We start from the raw sequence: 25,535 nt of genomic DNA, 5'->3' as shown, positions 1-25,535 counted from the left end.
GTTATTTATGATTGATTCCCTTTATTTGATATGGATATCACAATTACATTGGTAACCCAGTATTTTTGAGTGTGTTAGCACGTGTGCAAATTTACAACATTGGGCTAAAGGTGGCTCATTTGAATGAAAAGCGATTAAAAATGGTCAAAGAATCGACAAATTTTAGATTAAAGTGTCAAAAAGAACTTAAAAAAACGGACAAAAATGAGGAAAAAGGGATTATTGGCAAATAGATAGATGGCAAAAAAAGAGAAACAAAAAGAGGCAAAATGCAGGAATAAAGGAAACAAGTGTTATTTATTGGGCCAAATGAGCATATTTGGATGAAAAGTGGCAAAAAAAAAAAGTTAAAAAATCAACAAAAATTGTCAAAAAGGGATATTAATTGGCAAAAGGAGCTAAAATCTTAAAAAAATATATTTTTGAAAATAGACAAAAATTTGACAAAGAAAGTTGTAAAACAGCCAAAGAAAAAGATTAAAAAAAGGGTTTAAAAAGTTTCCATTTTTAAGGTTTTCTGGGGGGAATAATAATTAAAATGAAGACATAAAGAGCCACATTTGAGAATCAGTGACTTAATAACAGCTTTATCATGGTTTTAGTAAATTTAATTATAAACTTTATAAATGGCTGCTCCACCCCTGGTCTTCATCATGATGATGATGATGATGTACAGGTTTGTGCAGGGTCTCCTCAGTCCAGATGTTGATGAGCTCTAGGGGGCGCTGCTGCTCCTGACGTTGAGCTCAGCAGCCAATCCTCTGGCTCTCTGGTAAAAGAAGAGGGAGAGTTGTGGATCCAGCAGAAAGTTGTGGTAGATGGTATCCAGACGTGTGCACAGCTACAGCTGGGATCGCTTGTTGATCAGATCCATGGCTGCAGCCAAAGCCAGGTGGTAGTATCCGACAGCATCCAACGGCTCCTGGACAGGTGAGTATGGGCTCAGATTAGGCTCACACACATTGTGTGTGCACAAAAAACTGTGTGTGTGTGTTACGCTAGGGCTGTTACTTTAACGCATTAATTGTGATTATCAGATCCGTGCGTGTACATGTAGAATGATCCTTTGTGAGTTATAAACATGACAAACAGCTTCATGTGTCGCTACATGCTACGTCCTGGTTGAAGCTACACTGTTTAAGGCTCAAACATACTCAGACAGACACCAGCGAAGCACCAAATAAATGTAAAACTCAGATTTTACCCAGATATACATGGACAGTTATTACATACACACAGGCAGCATCAGGGGCAGCTAAAAGGCTGCAGGGGTCCTCAGGTAAAGACTGGAGCATCCGTCCAGATCGCCTGTATTAAATAGATGGTGAGGCTGATGTATGTCTTTCTGGATTATTCACATTAAAAAACCCGTGAACATCTGGAAGTCCCTTTGTGTCCAAGTGTGCAACAATTATTACGATAGTATTGATTAAAAAATGAAAAAACAGCAGAAAATCTCCCTACGTTGCTGAAAACAGAGCGTAGGGGGCGCCATCACTACAACATTGGGGTCCCCTACGCTCAACAGCACTGGAGAAAACCCTGGGAGCAGCTGCAGGATAATCCACAACACCAGTGAACAGGTGAGTTAATAAAATCTCTTAATAAGGGAAGTGAAGTTGAATTATTAATAACAGTAAACAGTTGAAGCAGCTTTCATTCACTGTTTATCACTGTTGAACATATCAATAGTACCATCTGATGGATATCCACAATCTAGAAGTGATGCTGATTGGCCCCAAACACAGTCAATACAGGGTCACAATGAGTCTGTGTATCTGGTTTAGTTAGTGTTCAATGACGTGTGAAAGTCAAAGTGAGTCAGGTCACACAGAGAGGAGAGGGTGAACAATTAACCACCTGCACCTGTGCTGCCTTCACTCAACCTGGGATTTTCTGCCTCCTGCTAATGGTTGAATATATTCTACTGTAAAGAGGAGACTTTGATAAAGAAGTGTTTTAGATCAAACTAGTTCAGCTCTTTCTGATCAATCTAAGCACTCTTCTAACCTGGATATCAGGGATCATATGTTAGGGTTTCCTATAGAGACTCTATTTTCCCACACTCTCCTGGGGAAAGTGAATGCACCTCACAATGAAATGCAGAGCAGCTGATGGAGAAGCTGTGAGATGTTACAGAAGCTGAGCTAACATGCTAATGAACCCTTGTACACTCCTTTAACTTTACATACACTTGTACACTTCATGTACACAAATGTTCCATCTCATTAAAGTGCAATAAAAATGTACTGTATGACTTCAGAATTATTCATAGATATACAATATATTATCATTTTCAAACCCTTTACATGTTTGTATGAACTTTTTTATAATGAGAACCCCTGATATTTTAAACAGCAAAAACACAATACATGAGATATCTCCAAAAAATAAGGTGCAAAGTGAAATATTTTTTATGTTAATAATACAGCCTAAACCATGACAATTATTGATAACAGAATTGATTTTAATGCATTATTATTTTTGACACAAGGACAGTTTTAAAGAAAAAATAACACTTGTACTCCTCCTGTCTACAAACCTCTGTCTCATAAAAAGGCAATAAAAATGTGATCCATTAATATTATTTTTGTTTCCACTGCATCAGATCTTTTCAACTACTTCAGAACTATCCATAGATATACAATTTATTATCATTTTTAAACATTTTTAATGTTTGTATGAAGCTTTTGTCACGAGAACCTGATTGTTTCAACAGGAAAAACACAAAATATGCGAGAGGGGTCCAGCTGCAGAACCTCCATGCCCAGCTCCTCCATGCCCCTGGCCTGGAAGCTAACCCTCCATATATGGGCTCCTGCACAGCAGCTTTTCTCCTGAAGGTGGCAGTAATGCAACATTTTGGGTGCCAACTGCCGTCAACAACCAAAGAAGAAGAAGCTACTCTTCTTCTATTGTTAGACGAGACAGTAGCGGTTCACGTGTTTCTTGGAACAGCCTTGCTCAGAACATGGTAAGTAAAGAGTTTTGTTTATGTTAAATTATCGATAAAATTATTAATTTTCAACATTCGCGGTGTTCAGGCGAGAGGGTCCAGCTGCAGACTATTACTATTAGTTTCTTCAGATGATCTGTTGATGTAAAATACAATCACAACATTAGCATTTTTTTTAAATGAGGCTGAGCTAACGTGGGCTATTTTTCTTTAAAATAGGTAAAATTTTAAAGCTTTCTATTATGTCGTGCCATTGAAATTAGTCGCAAGGGTTAATTTTGATACCAGTAGATTGTAATAACAGTCGTAATCGAGTGTGTTTTTATAATAATGGTTTCACAGTTTACTCTGAGAAATATAATTGAGTTATTATTGTATTAATGTGTCCATTAAAAAAGGATGGCATGGTTTGTCTTATTTAGCAGAGATTCGTCATAATGTAAATTAAAACTGTACACGTTTTAAATGTGGATTTGAAGGTTTTGTGTCGATTGTTACATAGAAATCATTCTCTGACCAAATTTTGTTATAAATCCGTGTATCATATTTCATATTTGCCAAAGTACGTGACCCGGAAGTGTACTCTCATCCAGTCTGGTATGATAAGATCGCTGCTTCCAACTGTGCATCAGAAACGTGTCCTTTTCACTTTAGCTGGTGTTGGACACAGAACCTCCTCACAGACATTTAGGAGGATTTAGAGACTCCTAAGTGTTGCAGAGCTAAAGATATCGCAGAATGTTTAACGCTTTACTTCCGGGTCACGTACTTTGACCAATCGGTGATGGAGAAAATGAATAAAGGTGTTTGTTTTCTGTTTTTTGTTTTCTGTACTGAAGCAAAAGAGCTTGAATTTGAAAAACAAGGCCTTTTTTGTTTTTTCATTTTGGTTTTGGAAACAAATATCAAATAATTGTTTTTTTTTTCATGTTCTTGTTAAATAACGATGAATGAATGATACACGGATTTGTGTACCCTACGTTCTTTGGTTATTTAGTTTCAAAACCAAATTTAAAAAATATGGATTGTTTTTCTGTTTTATTCATTTAAAACCAGAAACTGGAAAACCATATTCCCCAAATAAACAAAAAATTATGCATTTCTGATTCGTTTTAAGATAATAAAAATACCAATGGTAACATATTGTTGTTTTTTTAAAAAGTACCTTTGATTCTACATCTAGACCGGAAAATATCTGGTTTTGAAACAAAATAAGAATTATTGTTGTAGAATTAAAGCGACTTTTTCCAAATGAACTTTGTTCACTCACTGATGTTAATGTTTTAAACGTTTTTTTTTTCAGATGCACGTTTCAATTTTCAAAAAAGACGTCAAACCTGAGGTGAGCTGCTGCACAACGTGCTGCAAGCAGTATCACTGCCCCATTTGCCCAAAACTACAGTCATTTAAGTTATTTAATATGGAGAAGCACTTTGATGTCCATGTGCAAAATACAATAACATTTTAAGGTCAGATTCACATGGACACAGACAGCCTATTGTGTAAATGCACATCTGATATCAATGCTGATTAAAAAAATAATCCTATTAGTTCTACAAGTTATTTTTGTCCTTGTTCTATTCTTTGTCTGTAGTAATCATTTTATTTTGCTTTTATTTGTTTTAGATGTTGATTGGCTGTTGTACTTTACAGTGCAGAGATGTGGGTCATATAGAAGTTCACCTCAATATGTGCAGACGTGCCCAATGTCTACCTACCTCTACTGAACCTATCCTAGTCACTCCTTCTCCTTCACAACCTGCTTCAACAGCTGCACCAGTTCCCACTCTTTCACCTAAAGTACAGTCTAAAATGGTCAAATATCCTCACTGTAGCCTCTTATTATTTTGGATATGTCCCTACACATATCCAAAAGAAACACACAACACCATCACCTTCAGGAGGAACCTGGTAGACTATGCTCTTCTCATCATCAATGGTGACCTGGTGGAGAAAGGATGGTCCTTCATGTTACTGGGTGTTCACATCCAGGAGGAGCTCTCCTGGGCCACCATCAGACCATCCTCTCTGACCCCTCCCACCCATCCTCTCTGACCCCTCCCACCCTGCTCCCCTCTGAAGGAGATACGGATCAATCAAAGCTCCACCTCCAGAATGACAAACAGTTTGTATCCCTGGGCCATGAGAACCATGAACAAAAAATAATCCACTGTAGCTGATGCTTGTTTATGTAGAATTGTTTTTTCTTAATGTTATATTTTGTTATGATGTGACTTTTTCTTTTAGTTGGCTTCTTATAAATAAAGTTGAATTAAATTAAATAAAGACACTAAACAGATGTCTTCCTTAAGTTTCATTGTGTTTACAGCCCATTGTATTTGTTTAATATTGTTTTGTGTTGATCTTACATAACTTAATTTGTACTTTTTTTGACATTACTAAATATTGACTTTTGTCAACCACTTATTTGTGTCTTTATTTCGCAAATTATGATCCATATTACTTAGAACTTAAACATTACTGGTTTGATACTTATTTGGAACTAAATTATAGAAGGATTTTTGTAACATTTACTGTTAGTTCTCACCAAGGTAAGTTTTAGTGGTTCTAATGTAAATGTATTTGTATCTGGCATTGTATACTTAATAAGTTAATAACAGTATGCCTATTCACAACTGTAACAAAATGTACATTTTTGTATATTTTACTGATGTCATTAATATTAGATTTATGATATATATATATAGCAATAACTATATTCCTTGAGGTCTACTTTTACTAGATCTGAGTTATAAGCTGTGCTTTTACTTAAAGACAATATACAGTGATTATCAAGCCATGTGATTCTGCATATGATTATTTATTGCTAGTGTAATGTTAATGCAATTGTGCATAAATTATGAGCACATAAGACACCATCCTAGTAAAACCTTAAAATTGCAATTTAAAAAAAAAAAACATACATAAAACATTAACACAAAGTGTCTAATGTAAAACCACGTCTTGAACGTTTTGATATTGTTTCATAAAACAATTAGCTCTGGGCTGTAAGAATTACTTTAATCACTAAAAAATAATATATGACACAGTTATCATAAAATGGACCTAATGAAATATTTTACCTTCATGTGTTGCACTTAAAGTTTTATGGTATTAATGCTGTGAATCTTTAAACATTGAATTTTTCCTACATTTATCCTTGTTTTAAGTTTAAAACAAAGAGGTTGTGATAGAACTGCAGCACAAATAAAACTATTGTGTCTCTAACGATCAACATCATTCACAGAAATGCTGATCAGTTTATATGTTGTTGATGAGGTGCTTTATACTTTGTTTTTTCAATGTAACACTGCTGAGGAATCCGGTTAACAAAGGCCTTAAAACCCAGATAAACCTTCCGGAAATGCCTAGCCAACATGGCTATGCTATCGGTTTTATTTTGTATTTCTTTCTTCATTTCATGATGTCACTTCCGGAGCGGGGCATGGAGGTTCTGCAGCTGGACCCTCTTGGTTCGTGTGACAAGGACATAAAGTTCTTACATCATGTTGAAAAGCCTGGCACAAGTGGAGGTCATTTTTAAGTCTGTCTGTCCTCCATAACTTTAGCTGTGTTTGATAAAACTAGTTCTAATTCACTAGTTTTATTATGAATGATGATAAATGTGTACAGAATAAAGCAGATGATGTTAGTCCATCACCTGAGGATTATAGAGGGGATACATTTTCTATCAGGCACAGTGAGACAGGCTGAAATCATTTGTATCTCCTGATAACATGTTCTGGTCCACAGTCCTGTATCACCATGTGTCTGTGTTGAGAATGTCTGAATAAATGCTATGAAGTTATGATGATCAACAGAGGCTGAATAAAAAAATACACCAATATCTAAAGATCAGATTTCCTGTGTAAAGGAAAGTGAGTTACATCAACAACTACTGTGGGCAGTGCTGCAGTAAGTTCATCAGAACATCATTGTGTGAAAAAGGTGGATCTGAGTCTGACAGTGTGTTCAAATGTTCACAGTGGTGTTGATTTTACTGTATCACAAGTTGGACACATTGATCTATAGACTGAATTACAGCGTGTTTGAGTCTAGAACCCAGAGAGTATTTAGCTAACGTTTAGTTAGCAGGCTGGTCGCCTAGCAACATTACACTTTCATAGAAAAAGGAGAATCTATGACATTGTCAAGCAGATCTATGAATACTATTAACTTTAACAACACGTAATGTACAGAATAGCAAAAGCATTTATTTAGGTAGAAATTTTATTATTCATATCAAATTATATATTATTTAGGGGTCTATTGTGTCTGCTTTATTGGAATTATTAGGTATATATGAGTTGTTTAATATTTAAAATATAATAATTTTTGTTTGTTAATTTAGATTTTGTGTATTTTGCTCAAACTGTCTTTTGAGTGTTAATCTTACTGTCTGGATTATATCAGTTTTGTCTCTGTTTACGTCCATGTTTTTGTTGTTAGATTTAGATTAAGTTAAAATTAGTTAAAAAAGGAACCATGAATAATAATCCATCTTTAACAATCAAAGCATGATCGTAACAATTCACATTTAGTTTTAATAATAAGGCTTGACCTGGGGGTCACTACTTTGGTACGACACAGGAAGTGGGCATCCCTGCTGTTTGTGGCGTGAACGTTGGGCGTGGCCTGCCTGTGAATACACTGTTTATGTCCTGCTGGCCATTACAGTGCATCATAGACCTGCTACCTGCACGTCTTTAAGTTTGTGTTTCCTAGTGTGTTCTGCTCACACTCGTCTTTTCTTTATATGATTGGTGCTAAGCCGCTATACGGCAGACTGTGTATATTGTTGTGTATTCCTGCTCCATTTTAATCCTAGGTTTTAATGCTGATTCAGGAGCTGACAGTCCCATCTGGTGGTGGTAACATTATGTTTGTTTGCAGTGCACCCCAATTATTTTGTATGTTTTGTAAGTTAAAGACCATGAAAAAGGGGGAACACCTTCTGAGAGTGCATAGTTATAGACCTTATGCAGAAGTGGAGTCAGCTCTTTTTTAAATGCTTTGTAATATTCTCCATGGAGGCCATCCACTCACTGACATTTGTGTGTGTGCCACAGACGACACTGCAGTAGTTCACACTGATCAACTGGAAAAATGTTGTAGGAGCTGGAGAAACACACTGTCACATTAAATTAAGCATCACTATAAAATCAACCACATTTTATATTTAATAATTTACTCACACTTTGCAAGTTTTAGATATTGAAACATTTTACAAAACAACTTTTTAATGTGATGTTTTTGATCGTTCTGATTTTTTAAATGGACACAAGTCCTGAGAAAAATGGCGTCCATTTTTGGACCTTTCAGGTTTTTGTTTGTTTTTTCTCCTTTTCATATTGAAGCAAAGATACAGTAAAATGTCATACAAGAGAAAATTATACCACTTTGTTTCACATATTGTTTTTTTTAAAAAAAAAGACCAGTAATGATAGTATATGTTCACTTTATTTAATGACTTCCTCTTATAATAAAAATATAGAACAACAAAAAAAACATGTTAAATGTTGACCACAAAAACCTATGGGCTCAGTCATGTGCTGGGCACGATGACCTCACCTCCCAGGGTGAAACATGGTCCTCTGACAGTTCAGGTTTTTTTAACCTCATCAGTAACCTGGACTGGGCAGTTGATGGGAGAATAAGCTTGCATCATCTCATTTGCAATTTTTAACAATAATTCCATGTCTGAATCGTCAAGCGTCAGCTCCGAGGTTTCTTCTGGGGTCAGAACCTGGGTGGATTCCTCCAATCCAGACGGGATCAAACACTGTGTTGACTGATAAAAACCAGTGTGAGAAAACGACTGAGTGGAATACTCAAGGTGCTGTTGGTGAAAATCAGGTAAATGCTGCCCAAGCTGATAGTGAACAGCAGGTTGATCTGATGAGCAGGTAGGATTACTGCCTTCACCACCCTGCTGATTTTGGTCTGGAAGCTGTTGAGTCCTCTTCTGGTTGGCCACAGCATTGACACTGTTTTTGACTGGTTTTCTTGTCATCTTGTGAAGAAGTTCAGGGTGTTCCCTTTTGAATTTGGGGTTCTGAAAGTATTTACATCCCCCCTTAATGACCTTGGACCGAATCTTCTCGAAGCCATAGAGGTTGAGCTGGCGGTGGAAGGATTTGAAGTGTCTGTCTGAGATCTCACACCCTTGGGACAGGACCTCCTTCTCTAAGAGGAACTGGTTAATGATGACTATCTCACCCCTGCTGTCCCAGAAAATAGCATTGTTGGCCGGGTCATTCACCAGATTCCACAATTTGGCTGGAAACCTTTTTGTCTCAATGATGTCTTGAAAAGACCGTTGAGAAGCAGATGATTCCATATTCCTGACACAATTTCTGTAGAAAATTCTGTAGAAATGTTGGCTTCAAAAAGTTGTGTTGTTTTGAGAGTTTATCTGTGCTGTTAAATGACTAAAGATGAAAGCGGAAGCAGCTCAATGAAAAACTTCAAAGCAGCCTTTGTGAAACTGTCAACAAATGGTTTCCACGGCGACCAATTTATGTGTTTCTATGTAGTTTTAAATGTACACAAAGCTGATGTGTCCAAATCTGGCTGACGTCAGTGTATCTACGTAGTCACCACCCAATCAGGGGCCCGCAGAGAGAAATGGGGGTCATGTGGGGGGAGGGGGAGCATTTGGGGGGCACGTGGAGCAGTTATTTTAAAAGTGAGGGACTCCCAATTTAGTTTATTAAATTAATTTACTAAAATAATGATAAAGCTGTTATTAAGTCAGTGATACTCAACATGTGGCTCTTTGTCTTTAATCATTATTCCCCCAGAAAACCTTAAAAGAGGGAAACTTTTTAACCCCTTTTACCTCTTTCTTTTGCCATTGGGAATACCAGAAAGCAGGGCATTACAGTAGTCAATTAGACTAGTGATAAAAGCATGCATTAGCATCTCTGTGTTGGCCTAAGTGAAAATGGGGCGGACTCTGGCTGTGTTCTACAAATTATAAAAACCAACTTTTGTTATATTTTTAATATGAGGAATAAAAGTGAGCTCAGAGTCTAAAATAACGCCCTTTTTAACGTGTGTGGAGGCAATCAAAGATACTGTTTGAAGTTTAGGTAAACGTTTCTCTCTCTGGGCTTCAAGACAAGAACTAAAACTTCAGTTTTGTCTTGACTGAGCTGGACAAAGTTTTCTGCCATCCAGGATTTGATATCTAAAATACATTAATTAAAAAAAGCATCCATTGGACTGGTGTCATCAGGAGACAGAGATGTACAGCTGTGTATCGTCAGCATAACTGTGGATGTTCACTCCGTGCCTCCTGAGCATATATTATTAAATAAAACAGGGCCTAAAATTGATCTTATGACAATTTTATCATCATCCAATACCACATTCAGTTCCATTTCCCATTGTTTTTTATATGTTGTGTATTATCAGATACATCCATCAACAGTTTCTGATAAACTAAAGACACTTGTTTTTTCATTACACCATTGTTTTCAATTAGATAAATAAAATGTTTTTCTATGTTTGTTGGTTTTCTTCTGAGCTGATCTCAGTCCTTATGTTTTGTTAAATCACTCATTTGTAAATATCTATAGTGGTCTGAGTGTAGGTTAAAGTTGTTTCTTAGTTGGGCACATGTTTTCACTACATTTTGCTCAAACAGCTGGTTCACAGTGATAAGTTTATTCTCAGCCCACCTATCAAAGCTCCCGTCTGCTAGAGATGAAGAAGCTCAATATTCCTACTTATGGACATGGCACACGAAAGGGCCACCATTCCTCTTGATTGTTTCAGTACCTGGTTCCAGACTTTTAGAGTATGTTTAACCCATACATTCGCGATCATTTTTTTCTGTCTTTCTGAACCAATAAATGGGAGAATGGATAATGATTTTCCTGGTACTGACTCCTCCTCCAGAGAGACCCACATTGTTTCTGGATCACGATGGATCCAGGCCACTATTGCTCTTATTTGGGCAGCCCAATAATACATTTTTATGTCAGGCAGCCTCAGGCCTCCATTCTCATAATCTGGAATCAAAATGTTAAGGTGCACTTTTGGTCTTTTGTTCTGCCACATAAATTTAGAATTGAATTTTTCTAATCATTTGAATGCAGACTGTGGTATGAAAACAGGGAGGCTTTGACATAAGAACAGTAATCTAGGTAGAACATTAATTCTATCTAGGAATGTAAAGATTAAAGGTTTTTTACAATAACCGCAAATATTTTCGGCCGCGGTAGGGTAACCGTTGGGGTTTTAGAACCCACGGTATACCGCAGATATGTCTGATGTCGCAGGACTCGGATCAGTCTAAGGTCAGAGCGCAGAACTGCGCGGAGGTGTGTGTGTCAGCAGAGAGAGTGCATCCACTCACCTCTGAATGATGGCAGAAGAAGAAGCAGCACTCCTGGAGTTGCATCCACCCAAAAAATGAATAGAGTCGGCAGCGTGGGACTATTTTGGATATCCTAAAAAAGACCAGGATGCAGTATGAGCTGCAATATGCAAAACATGTCGGAGAAAAGTTGATGCCAAAAGCGCCATTACGTCCAATATAATACAACATCTTTGAGACAATCATCCCTCCCAGTTTTGTCAATGTAAAGATAGAAAACTGTATTTAAAACTCTAATAATTGAGTAAAACGAGAAGAAACTAATATAACATCTAAAAACCTTATAAAAGTGAAGATTTTTTAAAATGTTGTTTGAACCGTGAAAGTGAGGAAAAAAGGGCTTTGTGAATCCAAGCATCAGCCTTCATAGTTACTCATGACTCACTGACATTTGTGTATATGCCACAGACGACACTGCAGTAGTTCACACTGATCAACTGGAAAAATGTTGTAGGAGCCGGAGAAGCCATTTTGCAACTTTCTTTGTCGCATTTTAGCCCCCTTTTTTTAAGAAAAAATTGACACTCTTTGGTGGGTTTTTTTTTTTTTCTTTTTATTGACAACAATCAATGTACATACAAACAGCAACAACAGTCCTGAGATTGGGCCCTATAGCTCTCAATAAAATATATATATATATGGTTGCAATAAAGGACAGGGGAAAAAGAATAGACATACTTAAAAAAGTAGCCTATCCAAAAAGGCTTAAAACTGGTCCCCATCTTCTTTTAAAGATGTGAGTCTTGAGCTGTAGTTGTGCTATCAACTGTTCCATTAAGTAAACTTGTCTGATTTTTTGTATCAATTGTGAAACCGTAGGTGGTTCAGATTTCAACCAGCAGGTTGTTATAATTTTTCTTGCAGTCACTAGAAGGAGATGCAGCAACAACCTGTGATTGTGGGACAGATCATCTGGGAATATGTTCAGTAAAAATGTTAAAGGGTCCCGGGAAAGGTTTGCTTTAAGTAGCTTTTCTACTAGTCCTTTAACTTCAGTCTGAAAGTGTTGCAAAATGAGGCAGTCCCTAAATATGTGCGTTCGATCACCCACAATTCACAGTTCCTGCAGCACTCCAGCAGAGTCTGTTGTAGAAAGGTCTAGTTCACCCAATCAAAAGCTTTCTCAGCATCCAAACTGAGAAGCATTGATGGAATGTTCTTTTTTTGTGTGATTATTTGGAGATTTAAGGCTCTTCTGACCTTATCTGTTCCTTGTCTCTTTGCAATAAAGGAGAAGGCTGATGGGGGCAATAAGACGTGCAGAGTGTTGGATCTTTTCCCTCCTTGTGAATAACACTAATAATGGCTTCAGACCATGACCAAGGGGGAACACCTTCTGAGAGTGCATAGTTATAGACCTTATGCAGAAGTAGAGTCAGCTCTTTTTCAAATGCTTTGTAATATTCTCCAGGGAGGCCATCCACCCCTGGAGATTTGTTGTTGTTGAGTTTAAAAATGCCTTTTTTGTAATTGGGTGTGTTATTTGGTCAGCTTCCTCCTCGGGCAGTTTCCTCAGATTAATTGATTTAAGGAGATTTTCAGTCATTTTTATCTTATTTGGGCAGTTTTCTTCACTATAGAACTCCTGGTAATAATTGGTAAATGCCTTTGTCATATCATTCGGCTGCAGCATCATATCCCCAGTACTTGCGCATTGTATTTTATGCACTACTCTAGCTGAAACGCTAATAGGTGGCTAGCCCTGTTACCAAATTCATAATATTTTTGATTTGTGAATCTCAGCTGCCCATCTGCTTTGTAACTTAATAAGTTGTTTCATTTTTGTCTATAGTCTGTTTTAGTCTGTTCAGTAAGTCATCCTTTTGTGTTGTTAGATATTCTCTCTCCAATTCCCAGATTTTGTTTTCCAATTCTAATTGTTCTGCAATTCTCTCATTTTTTAATCTAGAACCAATTGAATTTATGTTTACTCTTAGGACACATTTGGCTCCCTCCCATAATATTGTTGGAGACACCCCATCCTTATCGATCAATTCAAGATAATCAATAATGCCTTTTTGTAGTTCTTTTTTAATAATTTCTTTATTTAAAATAGATACATTGGCTCTGTCTCCAGTATTCCAAGTTGCTATTTGGGCACATCTTTAGTGTAGTATAGTTGATACTGAGATATTGCGAGAGCAGCCAGAGCGAGCATACAGAGAGCACAGAGAGAGAAAAGGAAACGGACATGGCAGCTGAACAGAAGTGTTAATAAAGAAAACATAAAACTGAACTAAAGGACTGTTTTTTTAAACAACACAACATTTAGCTTCAAACAGACTGGGGACATGATCTGATATATTACATTGAGTGGCTCTAAAGGAGTCCGCTCCAGACATTAGGAACATATTCAACCTTGAGTGGGTCGAGTGAACCTGTAAGAAGAAGGTCAAATCTCTCTCTTTGGGATCTACCAAGCCTAACTCCCCCATCAGTGTTAAAAAAGCAGGGAGTCTACAATAGGTGCTCTCAAAACAATTCAAGTCTCCTCCTATCAGGATAATACCTTCTGCTTTATCTGCTATCAATGCTGCCATATTTCTGCAGAAACTTAGGCTGTGCTCATTTGGAGCATATAAGTTGAGCAGAGTTATTTTAATACCCCCCATACTTCCAATTTCCATCACATACCGGCCCTCTTTATCACAGACGTTTTTTTCATGACAAAAATAAATAGATTTATTGAAAATAATTGTGATGCCCCTCTTTCTCCCATTGTTATATGAGGAGCTATATTGCTGGTCAACACATTCTCTTCTCAGCTTCAAGTGTTCCTTGAAGCTGAGAAGCTAGTTCATTGCACAGTTTTAGTTGGGCACTTTTCTCCTCTTAAAAGGGCTACTCAGCCCTTTAACATTATAAATAACACAGATTAGATTATCCATCCAGTTATATTATTCATTTTGTAGTTTTATTATTATTATTCATTTTATTATTATTTACTATTATTCATTTTAACCGTGAATTGTTTCACGCACTCATCACGAAAAAAACATTCATTACAGATAATAAAGTATTAGTTCATTTTCAATCTCAGGACATAAAGAACATTAACAACTGAAAAAAAACAAATGAATAGAACAATGTGTGCTTCCACCACTGGCGGAACAAATCAGAGCCAGGCCGGGGGCGGGGCAAATGAGTTATGATGATAACATAATATTACAACATACACATGCCCACAACAGTGGGGCTTACAAGCTTCGGCACCACGGACAGCGACTGTCATTTTGAAGTTCATCAAACGGAAATAGAGTATAACAAAACAAGAGAACAACAAAAACATTAGACCCCGTGGTCACTAATATTAAAACAACACAAATTCAAAGCAGTTCAGCACCACAGATAGCGATCGTATCATTTTAACACCTACTTTAACCATTTCAACTCGGAGCCTGTATCAGTAGCTATAAAGTTTAGTAAAATTGTTCACAAACACTATTTCAATATGAAGTACTATAGACCAACTCACCACTATATGAAGGGTATACGGCGTGTCTTGCGCTCTGCAAACTCGTCCACGATGCTCTGTATGTCCATTTTCTTTGCTCTCTCATTCTCTATGGACAACATGGCAAGTCCACTCAGTCTCTCCTGCACCACTGCTCCTCAACTGGTTTTGAATAAGTTTTAACTTGGAGAATTAGTGGGGCAACCTATAGACCCATTTAAATGTGGACAAACATGAGACACGTGACTGACGTGCGCATGCATACTCAGTGCAGAAACCATATATTGAATTACTTCCGGCGCACAGGTAACAGTGTTAGCAAACAATGGCGTTCTTCACCAGGTCGCTGCAGGATCTGCTGCTGATAACGGTGAACGATATTATTCAGATCATTCAGACCATGTTGAAGACACCCACGTCTATAAAGGATAAAGGGTTCTAATAATTTTTTTATTTATTAGTATTTATTTTGTTTCCTCACAGGAGTTGAAATCTAATGTTTTATGAAAAAAAAAAAAAATTATATTTCTAAAAAAAAACGGAATCAAAAGAAAAATCAGTGTGGAAAACAAGGAATTCGGGGGAAAAAAATGATTTTATAGGTCCCTAATTATTGCAATATACAACTACACAAAAATAATTATTTTTTAATTTACTACTTTGTATGCACTCATTTCATAATACTTTTCAGATAAAAAATCATCATATTCCTATCTACCTATAAAAGCAAGGGAGGTCTGGATGTGTGTGTGTGTAGCAAATATCTCACCGACGCGGTGCCAGTTCGACCTGATACTCGGTCGACGGGTTCCAAATACCCCGAGTGTGTGTATCTGTTATTTTGGAGTAATTTGGTCATTTCCAAATGTTTATTTTAATTTTATTTCACTTCTGGATGGCCCCGAAATGAAACCTATTGAACTTTTGACCTCAGGGTGTGAGGGGGCGCTAGAGCACCATCTGTTGAGAGACGACTTCCGGCATCTATTTTGAAGGCGAAAAAGATGAACTGTGAATCAACTGCTATTCATCCACGTTCCAAATACCCCGAGTGTGCATCTGTTATTTTGGAGTAATTTGGTGACGCAAAACGGTCAAAACATAAATTTTATAATTACGGCTCCCTCGGTAAGAGCGCGCCACTTCCGGTTCCGGGTTCATGACGTCACCGTGTCACCGGGTTAAAAAAAAAAAAAGTCGATATTAAAAACGTTTTTGTACCGCTAAAAGTCATTTAAGTTAATATTTCATGGTTATTAATATTATTCCTGTGATTCCAAACTTCCTATAAATCTCTGGTCAGACTTCACTTCCTCTTTTGTATCCATGAGTGTGGGCGGGTCCTGTGCTGATAGTCGTTACCTTATTGCAAACATTCTGCTTCTTCAGACAGAGGAATGTAACGTTTTTGTGAGCGGATGGGTCCACTATGATTATTGTTTGTTCTGCGCAACGGTGAGTGTTTCTTCTCATATTCTACTATGTGCTAAGAAAGATGCTAGCAGCTGCAATGTAAACAAACACACACACACACACGGCTGATGCGCGTGCGTGCGCGCACTACATCGAGATGTACATGGTGAACTCACACAGAGCCGTTGAGAGAGATTTGCGACATTGGTGTTGCAAAACCTTGATTTTTTGTGGTACTTTCGGGTCTCTGTTTTTCACACACACACACACACACACACACACACACACACACACACACACTGGCTGCTCCGGTGTGTTGATGTGTCTTCTTTCACTGCAACTACCAAGTCAAATTCCTCGTATTGTTCTAAACTGTACCTGGTCAATAAAGCTGATTCTGATTCTGATATTATTCTTTTTTTGTATTATTCTTTTATCTTATAGTTACTGGTATTCTCATTGTATTATTATTATTGCTATTACCTTATTATTTTGTTGTTATTGTTTTTATTGTATTATAGTTAATGAATTTGTTATTGTTATTGTATAATTTTACTATTGTATTGAAGTTATTGCTATTCTTATAATTACCATTATATATTTTTTTCATTATTAATATATATTTTATTATTATAGTTACTGGTGTTCTCATTGTATTATTAGCATTGCTATATTATCATTATATTACCTTATAATTATTTAATATTGTTTACTATTAATATTGTTTTTAGTACATTATTATTTTGTTAGTGCAATTATTACCATTAATATCATTACAACATTACTTTTATTATTACTATTACTACTTTCACTATTAATATTATATCCCTATCAACATATTTATTATTATCAGGGCTCTACACAAACTTATCCAGTGGTTGCACTGGTGTGACAAACTTTCTCTGTTCGTCGAGGGGTTGTACAGCATAGACATACATGCTGATGAATAGTTGACTTAACTGGTTACCGTAGTTACCGTGTCTCTCTTAACAACCTGCGATGTTTTATGTGCAAGAAGCTCGCATGTGTGATAAATAATGCACGGAGGAGATGGCTGGCTCTCACACACACACACACACACACACACACACACACACACACACACACACACACACACACACACACACACACACACACACACACAGTATTTATAATAAAAATATACCAATATTTATACAAAAAGTACACAAAATGACAACAGAAATGCATAAAAATATACAAAATTACTCCAAAATACATACATTACAGAAAAAATACACCAAACAACAACAAACATATGAAAATGACTCAAAATACACATAACTAAATATTTATACAAAAATACACAAAATAACAACAGCAATGCACAAAACTACACTAAAAAAGATACAAAAATACACAAAAAGATTCCAGAATCACGCTGCAATGGCAACAAAAAACTATAATTTTACAAAAAATGCACAAAAACACAACAGAAAGATACAAAAATACGCAATTATACCCCTTATGCTCCCACATGAATGCATACTTCCGACGGGCACTGTACTAGTTTTACTAACCACTAACACATTTTAACTGATCATAAAACATGTAACATATTTGTACAATTAATCATTTTGTAAAATATTTTTTTTAATCCACTTTTATTTCATCACAATCCAAACACCAAATGTGAAACTTCTTTAATAAAATGTTTCCTCCCACTGTTGAGAATCATACATGTTAGGTTGGATGGAGTGTGTAACCAACCTGGAGAAGTGAATGGTTGCAGAGAACCATTGAATCTATTGTTGGTGAGACTTCATCATGACACTGATCATTCACTTTGATTGACAGGACAGATGATCAGAGGTGCTGAGTTTTTACCACCATGGTTTAAAAAGGGACTAAAGTATGGGTGTAGTTTATGAGTGAAGCAGCAGTGAGTGAAGGAGTAGATCAGAGCTGCAGCATCTACATCATAAAAGGAGACCACACCCTCCTCATAGTCCACAAACACACCCACCTTCTCAGGAACACACTTCAGATGAAGAATGACTGAAGGATCTTCACATGCTTTATACACATTTCCATCTCTGAGTGCCACAGTCCATAAACCATTCTTAGGAGTCACAGTGATCTTTACCTTCCTGTTGATGGATTCTTTAACCACTCCTAAATTCCAGTCAGTTTTTCCTTTAACCTGAACCTCAAAGTAAAATCTACCTGAACTGAAATTCTGCTTCCCTAAAACATTAATATATTTAGAAAATCTCTTTGGATTATCTGGAAGGTTCTTCTTCACATCACTGCAATAAACTTGTTTTCCATCATCAGACAGGACGAGGTTAGGATGAGCTGTAAGAGGATCAAGAGTCACATCTACTGCAAACTGCTGCAGCCTCTTCATCTCAAACATCTTTATCATCATCATCTCGTCACTGAGTGTGTCCTCCAGCTGAGTTACAGCTCTCAGCACAGTTCCTTCATATGATGATAGATGGACCATGACCTCTGTCCAGTCCTTGGTGGCTGGAGGAGCTTTCAGGGAGCAGAAGTCTTGGAGGAGGTGGTCTTCAGAGTGGGAGAGCTGCTCCACCTCAGAGCTTCTCTTCATCAGCTCAGAGATTTCCTCCTCCAGCTCTTTGATCAAACCTTCAGCCTCTCTCTCTTCTGCTTCCTGTTGCTCCTTCATTGTCTTCATCAGCTCCTTCAGGCCTCTCTGAACAAGCTCCATCAAAGCAGTGAACATCTCCACACCTTCAGCTTTCGCTCTGTCTGCTGCTTCCTTCCTGAATCTCACTGACTCTCTGATCTCCTCCAGCTTCTCTCGTCTCTTTTGGATCATCTGCTGAAGATAAACTTTCTTGTCTTCAAACAGATCTTCTCCCAGAGGGACTAACTGGTGACTCCTGTGCTCCAAAACAGAACACATCAAGCAGACATGTGTCTGATCGCTCAGACAGAACAGCTCCAGAGGTTTGCTGTGCTTTGGACACATCCTGGTTTCCAGGTTCTCCACAGGCTCCACCAGCTGATGTCTTCTCAGGCCTGATGCTGTCAGATGAGGCTCCAGGTGAGTCTCACAGTAGGAGAACACACAGTCCAGGCAGGACTTCAGTGCCTTCACTTTGGTTCCAGTGCAGACGTCACAGGGAACTTCTCCTGGTGCTGCTGCTTTCTTCTCAGATTCACGTCTGAACTGAGAAACCATCTCACGCATCATAATATTGACCTTCAGCTGAGGTTTAGTGCTGAACACCTGATTACACACGGGACACCTTCTGGTGGTACTGGTGTCCCAGTGTGTGCTGATGCATGTTTTGCAGAAGTTGTGTCCACATGGTGTGGTGACTGGATCAGTGAGCACCTCCAGACAGATGGAGCACAGGAAGTGATGTTCAGACGTCCCACTGCAGGCAGGAGACGTGTCCACAAACTGAGGGACAGAGACAAGCAGCACATTAACAGGACACTCATTGTTGTGGAACGTTCCTTTACTAATGTTTCTGAGTCCATCTCACTGAGATCACCTCTAGTATTTAGCATTGATTCAGTCATCCTGTAGTAATGTGGACAGTCGGCTGTGCCTCAGCAGCTGAATGTAAAAGTGCAATAGTTTGAATGTTTAATGGATTTCAGGAGAAATTTTTTAAGTAAAAAATAATTTATGATTAAATTATGATGGTTTGTTCTCTGACACAATAGAAACATATCAAATGAATACATATTTAATGAACAGTGAGAGTAAAGTCACTGTAGATCACATTAAATCCACAGTTGCTGTTACTTTATTTGAAAAAATTTTTTATTAAAAAAGAGAAATAAATTATTTAAGCAGACATTGAACCATAATGTTTTTCTTCTTCCTTTTAATTATGCTTTAAAAGTTATTAACTCTGATTTTAGTGAAAATATTTGGAAAACAGATAAAAAAATATTAATCCGGAAAACGTATTTCTCTATTGGTACTGTAGCTTCTTCACATAACTCAAAAACCAAGATGGCGCCGCGGATGGTTGCCTCGGTACTGCGCTCTCTCATAGTTGTTACGTTTTTCTTTCTATTCTCTGGTCTCTTTCACCAGAGAATAACTACAAACGTAGGACAGTCCTCTGCTGATCTTTTTTCTGTTCTCATTGAACCAGAAAGTTATGCGGATATAACGACCCTTGGGTTTGAAAGAACAAGATGCTGGAGTCTCGACTGATGCTTCTCAATGCCCCTTTATTTCGATGTTGAGCATAGCAGAGCACCGTGAAAACTACAAGACAATACACAATGCAAGTTATTTAACTTTATAGTTTTGTACATTGCAAACAATTCACAAACACACTTTATTTAATCATTTTAATCATGTAAAACCAGACAGGTAATTATCAATCCTCATTATTGTAATCTATAAACAAATATTCATATTTAAGAAATAAACAAAGCAAATAAATGCAACAACTTATGTACAAACAAGACAACTCAACCCGCTTCACCTGCAGTAAGGGCCAAATAACGATGCGTAACGTACCTCATTCCGCTCACCAAGGGCGTTAAAAGGAATCCTTTATTACATAGGGACTCGTCTGCAGACGCACCGCTTTTACAGATCACACCGTGTCTGAGCTCACTCCTTACGTTGACAGATTGATCTGACAGCTCGCGCTGACAGCCCGATCTCCCAACACACCGCTCCTCTGGAGGACTGATCCCACTCTCTCAGTGCACTGCTGGTGCTCACAGTTCAGTGTCTCCATAGGCCATGCTGTGGCTGATCGATCGCCCTCCTCTGCTGACAGCTGCTTCTCCCACTGCTATCCATACACGGAAAAACACCGCTCACCTGGGTAAACGCCCCTTTTAATCCCCCCTGCACAAGTAAGCCTGCTCCTGCTGGGTCCTAAAACCCATGCTGTTTAGGGCACCGACAAGAAATCCTGATGCCCAGTGGAGACTACAGGTAACTGCAGGGATGAGTTGTCTTAACACAGGAAAATGACAGTCTGAACATATGAGAAACAAGTCCAAACTACATCCAAAATAAAACAGTGTTTAAGATTCCAAATAAGTGAGCCAGGGGTCAGTTACACTCCCACCAAATCCCATCAAAGCCCTCAACTCTGACTATGGGATTTCCGCCCCTTGCCACTGATCACTAAAAACCGGCTACCCGACCCATCAATTACTCTCGAGGAGGAGCACTAATCTCTGAATGGTTCGCTCTATTACAGAAAATTTAGGTGGATGCTCCTGACCCTTAGTCATTTTCTGTATCCCGGTTTTAATCTTGACTCGACGGGCTAACCCGTCGCTGTCTGGGGAGGCTTCGACTACTCGGGCTAGCTGCCATCGGTTCCTTGGGAGGTGATCGTTACGAACAATGACAATGTCGTTGACCCGCAAATTACGCCATTTTTGTCGAGTAGAGACATTTATCAAGTATTCCTTCTTCCACCGACTCCAGAATTGTTCTACCAGATACTGGACTCTACGCCACCTCTTTGTTGCGTACAGGTCTTCTTTCACAAATTTTCCAGGTGGTGGCAGCGCAACTCTGGTCTTCATCATAAGGAGGTGGTTGGGTGTCAACAGCTCAAGTGCCATGGGATCGTTAAGTCCATCAACCGTTAATGGGCGACTGTTGACAATAGACATTGCCTCGTAGAACAATGTTCTAAGCGAGGCATCATCGAGTCTGCCTGGGCATTGACTCAGGGTGGCATTTAAAACATTCTTGATGGTGCGAATTTGGCGTTCCCAAACGCCACCTGCGTGGCTAGCAGAGGGGGAGTTGAAAACAAAATTAAAGGCCTCCAAGGACTTGGTGTTGCATTGCTTGAGTGCTGTTTTCAACTCATTTCTTGCTCCCACAAAGTTTGTACGTGGATCACAATGAAGTTGCTGAACAATCCCTCTGATACTGATGAAGCACCTCAAGGCATTTATGAATGTGTTGGGAGACAAATCTTCCAACTCCCACCATAGAATTCTCAGGTAATTGTGACATGTTTGGGTAACGGGACACTGATGGAACATTTTTTCTATATTGCAAATTATGGCTACAGTCTTCTTTCTAAAGCGACAGAGGACTCCCACAAGTGAATTGATTAGGTCTGGTCCAGTTAGCAACTTGTCGTTCAAGGAGATGCCACGAAACCGTGCAGGGCAGTCAAAAACAACTCTCGGTTTCTCTGGTTTATTTGGGTGATAGACCCCGTGGTGAGGGAGATACCAAACAGACTCTCCAACCGTTGGTGTAGGTGCCAACTCTGAGCCGCCCTCGCTGATCATCTTTTCCCTACACGTCTTGTAGTGATTGTAATACAGTTTATTTGTCTTTAAATTTCTTTTCAGACACTGTAGACGAAGACCGGCTAGTCTCTTATTATTTGGGAGTTTAGGTGGATTGTTGTTCTTAGAGGGGAGGGGCATCTCAAGGTGTCCATCTTCCCTCTGTCTGATGTTATTACTGAAAAACTGTATGAAGTAGACGTCATCTTGGGAGACTTGTTTATCTTCACGAGTTTTTTTGTTAAAATTTAACTCCAAGATTTTTAAAATCGTTGGTGGGGTTGGAATTTCTTTTGCTGTGACGCGGTGTACAAAACTCTGACTTTTCCGCCTATCCAAAAAAGGGTTAGATGGGCCGATGATACTCCACCCAAGTTCAGTGCGTTGTGCAAATGGTTCATCCTCTCCCCCTGTTACGACTTCCAGTGGGGCCAACGCTGATGGGCAGTTGTAACCAATTAGCAATCCAACTTCACAGTCCTGAAGCGGGGGCATTTTGTTTGTCAGATGTTTAAGGTGAGGCCACTGTGACGCTGTCTTTCTTGATGGAATGTAGGATTTATCCACCGGGATAAAACCCTGCGTGTAGGCTTGTCTTACTTTGAGGTGTTTTACAGAATGGAGTCCCCGGATTTGTAGGCCTTGAACGCTGTTGCTTGCTAAAATTGTGTTTGTCGTTGTCATGGTGCTGAGCTTCAGCGTTATTGGCTGAGGGTCAACATTCAAGTGTTTAAGCAGATCTTCAAGGATAAACGTTGAATCACTTTGCGTGTCAAGCATTGCGTATGTGAGAACTTCCTTCTGTGGCTCTTGTACCGAGGACACCAGAACTGGCACTATACTGGAGGTAGCTGGCGCATGCTGAATGGATGCATGGGATACAGCACTGTGAACTTCTTCACCTCTGTAAATAATTGTGGGGGGTGAGTCTGCCTCAGTTGCTTCAACTGGCCTTGGTCTCCCTTCATCGTGCAGGCACGTTGGGTGTTGACGACTACACGAGGCACAGGTATGTCGCCGTTTACAGTTCTTGATCACATGTCCCTTCCTCAAACACCCAAAACAAAGGCGCTCGTCCCAAATGAAAGCTCTCTTTTCTTCCAAAGTCTTTAAAATAAATGTGGGGCATCTGGCAATACCATGTGTCTCCTCTTTACAAGCTAAACATGGTGGTCTGATTTGATCTGTTGAGGTAGCTTGCATCTCTCTGTTGGAATTCTTTGGCTGGGTATAAGTATTTAGAGCTCTCACCCTCCTAAGTGGCCTTTCCTCTTCTGTGTTCATACTCATGAGGAGTGGAGAGGTTATAGGGTTGCAGGCTATCCGGGCTTCTCTATTTAAGAACAGTGAGAAACGTTCAAGATCTGGATAATTACCCGACCCATCCAATTCATCCGTAACAATTCTGCTCCATTTCCGCACAACCCACTCTGGTAACTTTTTAAGCAATTTATAATTCTCTTCACAATCATTTAAGATTGCCAGACCCTTGATGTGCGTAGTAGCCTCTACACACCCTCGTAGAAAGTCTGCGAACTCCCGCAGTGCTATGGGGTCAGTTGCGTTGATTCTCGGCCATTTGTTGAGCTTGTCTCGAAAGGCTTTCTGCATGACAAAGGGATCCCCAAATCTCTCCTGTAGGATCTTCCAGGCTCCAGTATAGGCGTCCTCTGAGTTCCTATAGAAGAATCCCTCTACAGCTTTGTATGCATTTCCAGTGAGATAAGTTTTCAGATAAAACATTTTTTCGCTTGCAGGGAGGGGTTTCTGGTCAATAAGGGTCATGAACGATGTTTTCCAGTCAACAAACTTCATAGGGTCTCCATCAAAGATTGTCGGTTCAGGGACTGGTAAACGGCTCATGCTCAATGAGCTCGCTAAGGCTTGAGCTAAATTTGTAGCGTCAATAGCCGCCGTTGCTCCCAAAGGTGTGATTGAGGTTGGAACAAGGGGGCATTCGGGTTAAGTGGAGCCACGTGTTCAGCTTCTGGGTTTATAACCTCTGCTTCTCTGAAGTCACTCTGAGGGTTTTCATACGCTCTCACTCGAGCAGCTGCTACCTGGATTTCCTTTTCGGCCTTTAGCTGTTCCAACTTGGTTCGCTCCTCTTCTAATTTTGATTTCCTCTCCAGCCTTTTCTGCTCTAGGTCTGCAACCAACCTTGCCTCTTCCAGTTTAAATTCATTTTCCAGTTTAAGGAGCTGTGATTGTTGAACCTGAATGTCTTTCATCGCCTTTGCTCTTTCACGCGTGGCTGCGAGTTCCGCTTCTGCATCCAGTTTTTTACTGGAGCTGCTGGAAAGTAGGCTGGATGAGTCAGATTCTTGTAGTGCTTCTGAGACTATCGTTTCTGTGTCCGTGAGCCCAAAAACTGACCCATATTGTTCTTTGTTTAAGACAATTCTCACTCTTTCCTTTTCAAATCTCTCGTTATACTTTTCAATAGTTTCTCATCGTTTATCAACCAAATTAACTGTCTCTTCAGTAAAGGTGGCACAAGTGTTCATTCTAGCGACAATCTCTGGAGTGGTGGACTGGTTGCGTAATTTCTTTTTAATTTTACTGAGATCGTCTGGGGAGCAGGCTGACTTCAGTGCTGTTCTACACCTTTTTGCTTCCTGTTTCCAAGAATCATAATCTTTATCAAAAGCCAGTTTCCTATTTTTGACAGTCTGCTCACGTATCTCCTTGGCCTTATGGGTTAGCGTTCTGTGACGAGGACTTTTTATCTCTTGTTGCGTGTCTAAAGATTCACTGGTTTCAGCATTAATTGACATGGTTTGATTTTGCACTTAATTTGGATATGCACCTAAACTGTCGTGTGTTCGGGGCTTAATTTGTTTTATGAAGCTCTAAAACCAGCACAACAAAGGATAACTTGGACTTTCAGGGGTGTTTAGTACGAAGAACACAATGCAGCTAAATAGCAGTGGTCTGACAGTACAAAGCAAAACAAAACATTTTTAAATAGATGTAACAATAATTATATTAAAAATATAAAAAAGCATACTATGTTTAGATTTTCAAAATGCTAAAAAAAAAAGGCACAACAAAAAGCCTTGACAGTAACCATCCATGTTCAAGTC

General features: G+C 38.8%; 1 protein-coding gene across 1 annotated transcript; it reads right to left on the bottom strand.

Annotated features, from left to right (window-relative positions):
- Window positions 1–17,910: 17,910 nt before the first annotated feature.
- LOC114459344 (E3 ubiquitin-protein ligase TRIM39-like) lies at window positions 17,911–21,762 on the bottom strand. Its single transcript, XM_028441628.1, has 3 exons — window positions 21,634–21,762; window positions 20,874–20,972; window positions 17,911–19,606 (listed from the first exon to the last, which is right to left on the bottom strand). Exons 1-3 carry the CDS (start codon window positions 21,760–21,762, stop codon window positions 18,005–18,007), a joined length of 1,830 nt encoding a protein of 609 aa, XP_028297429.1. The 3' UTR covers window positions 17,911–18,004.
- Window positions 21,763–25,535: the final 3,773 nt, after the last annotated feature.

The sequence above is a fragment of the Gouania willdenowi genome, unplaced genomic scaffold, assembly GCF_900634775.1.
Source record: "Gouania willdenowi unplaced genomic scaffold, fGouWil2.1 scaffold_301_arrow_ctg1, whole genome shotgun sequence".
In the NCBI taxonomy this organism is placed as follows: domain Eukaryota; kingdom Metazoa; phylum Chordata; class Actinopteri; order Blenniiformes; family Gobiesocidae; genus Gouania; species Gouania willdenowi.
The sequence above is the reverse complement of the archived record's forward strand: the minus strand, read 5'-3'. Positions and strand labels throughout refer to the sequence as shown.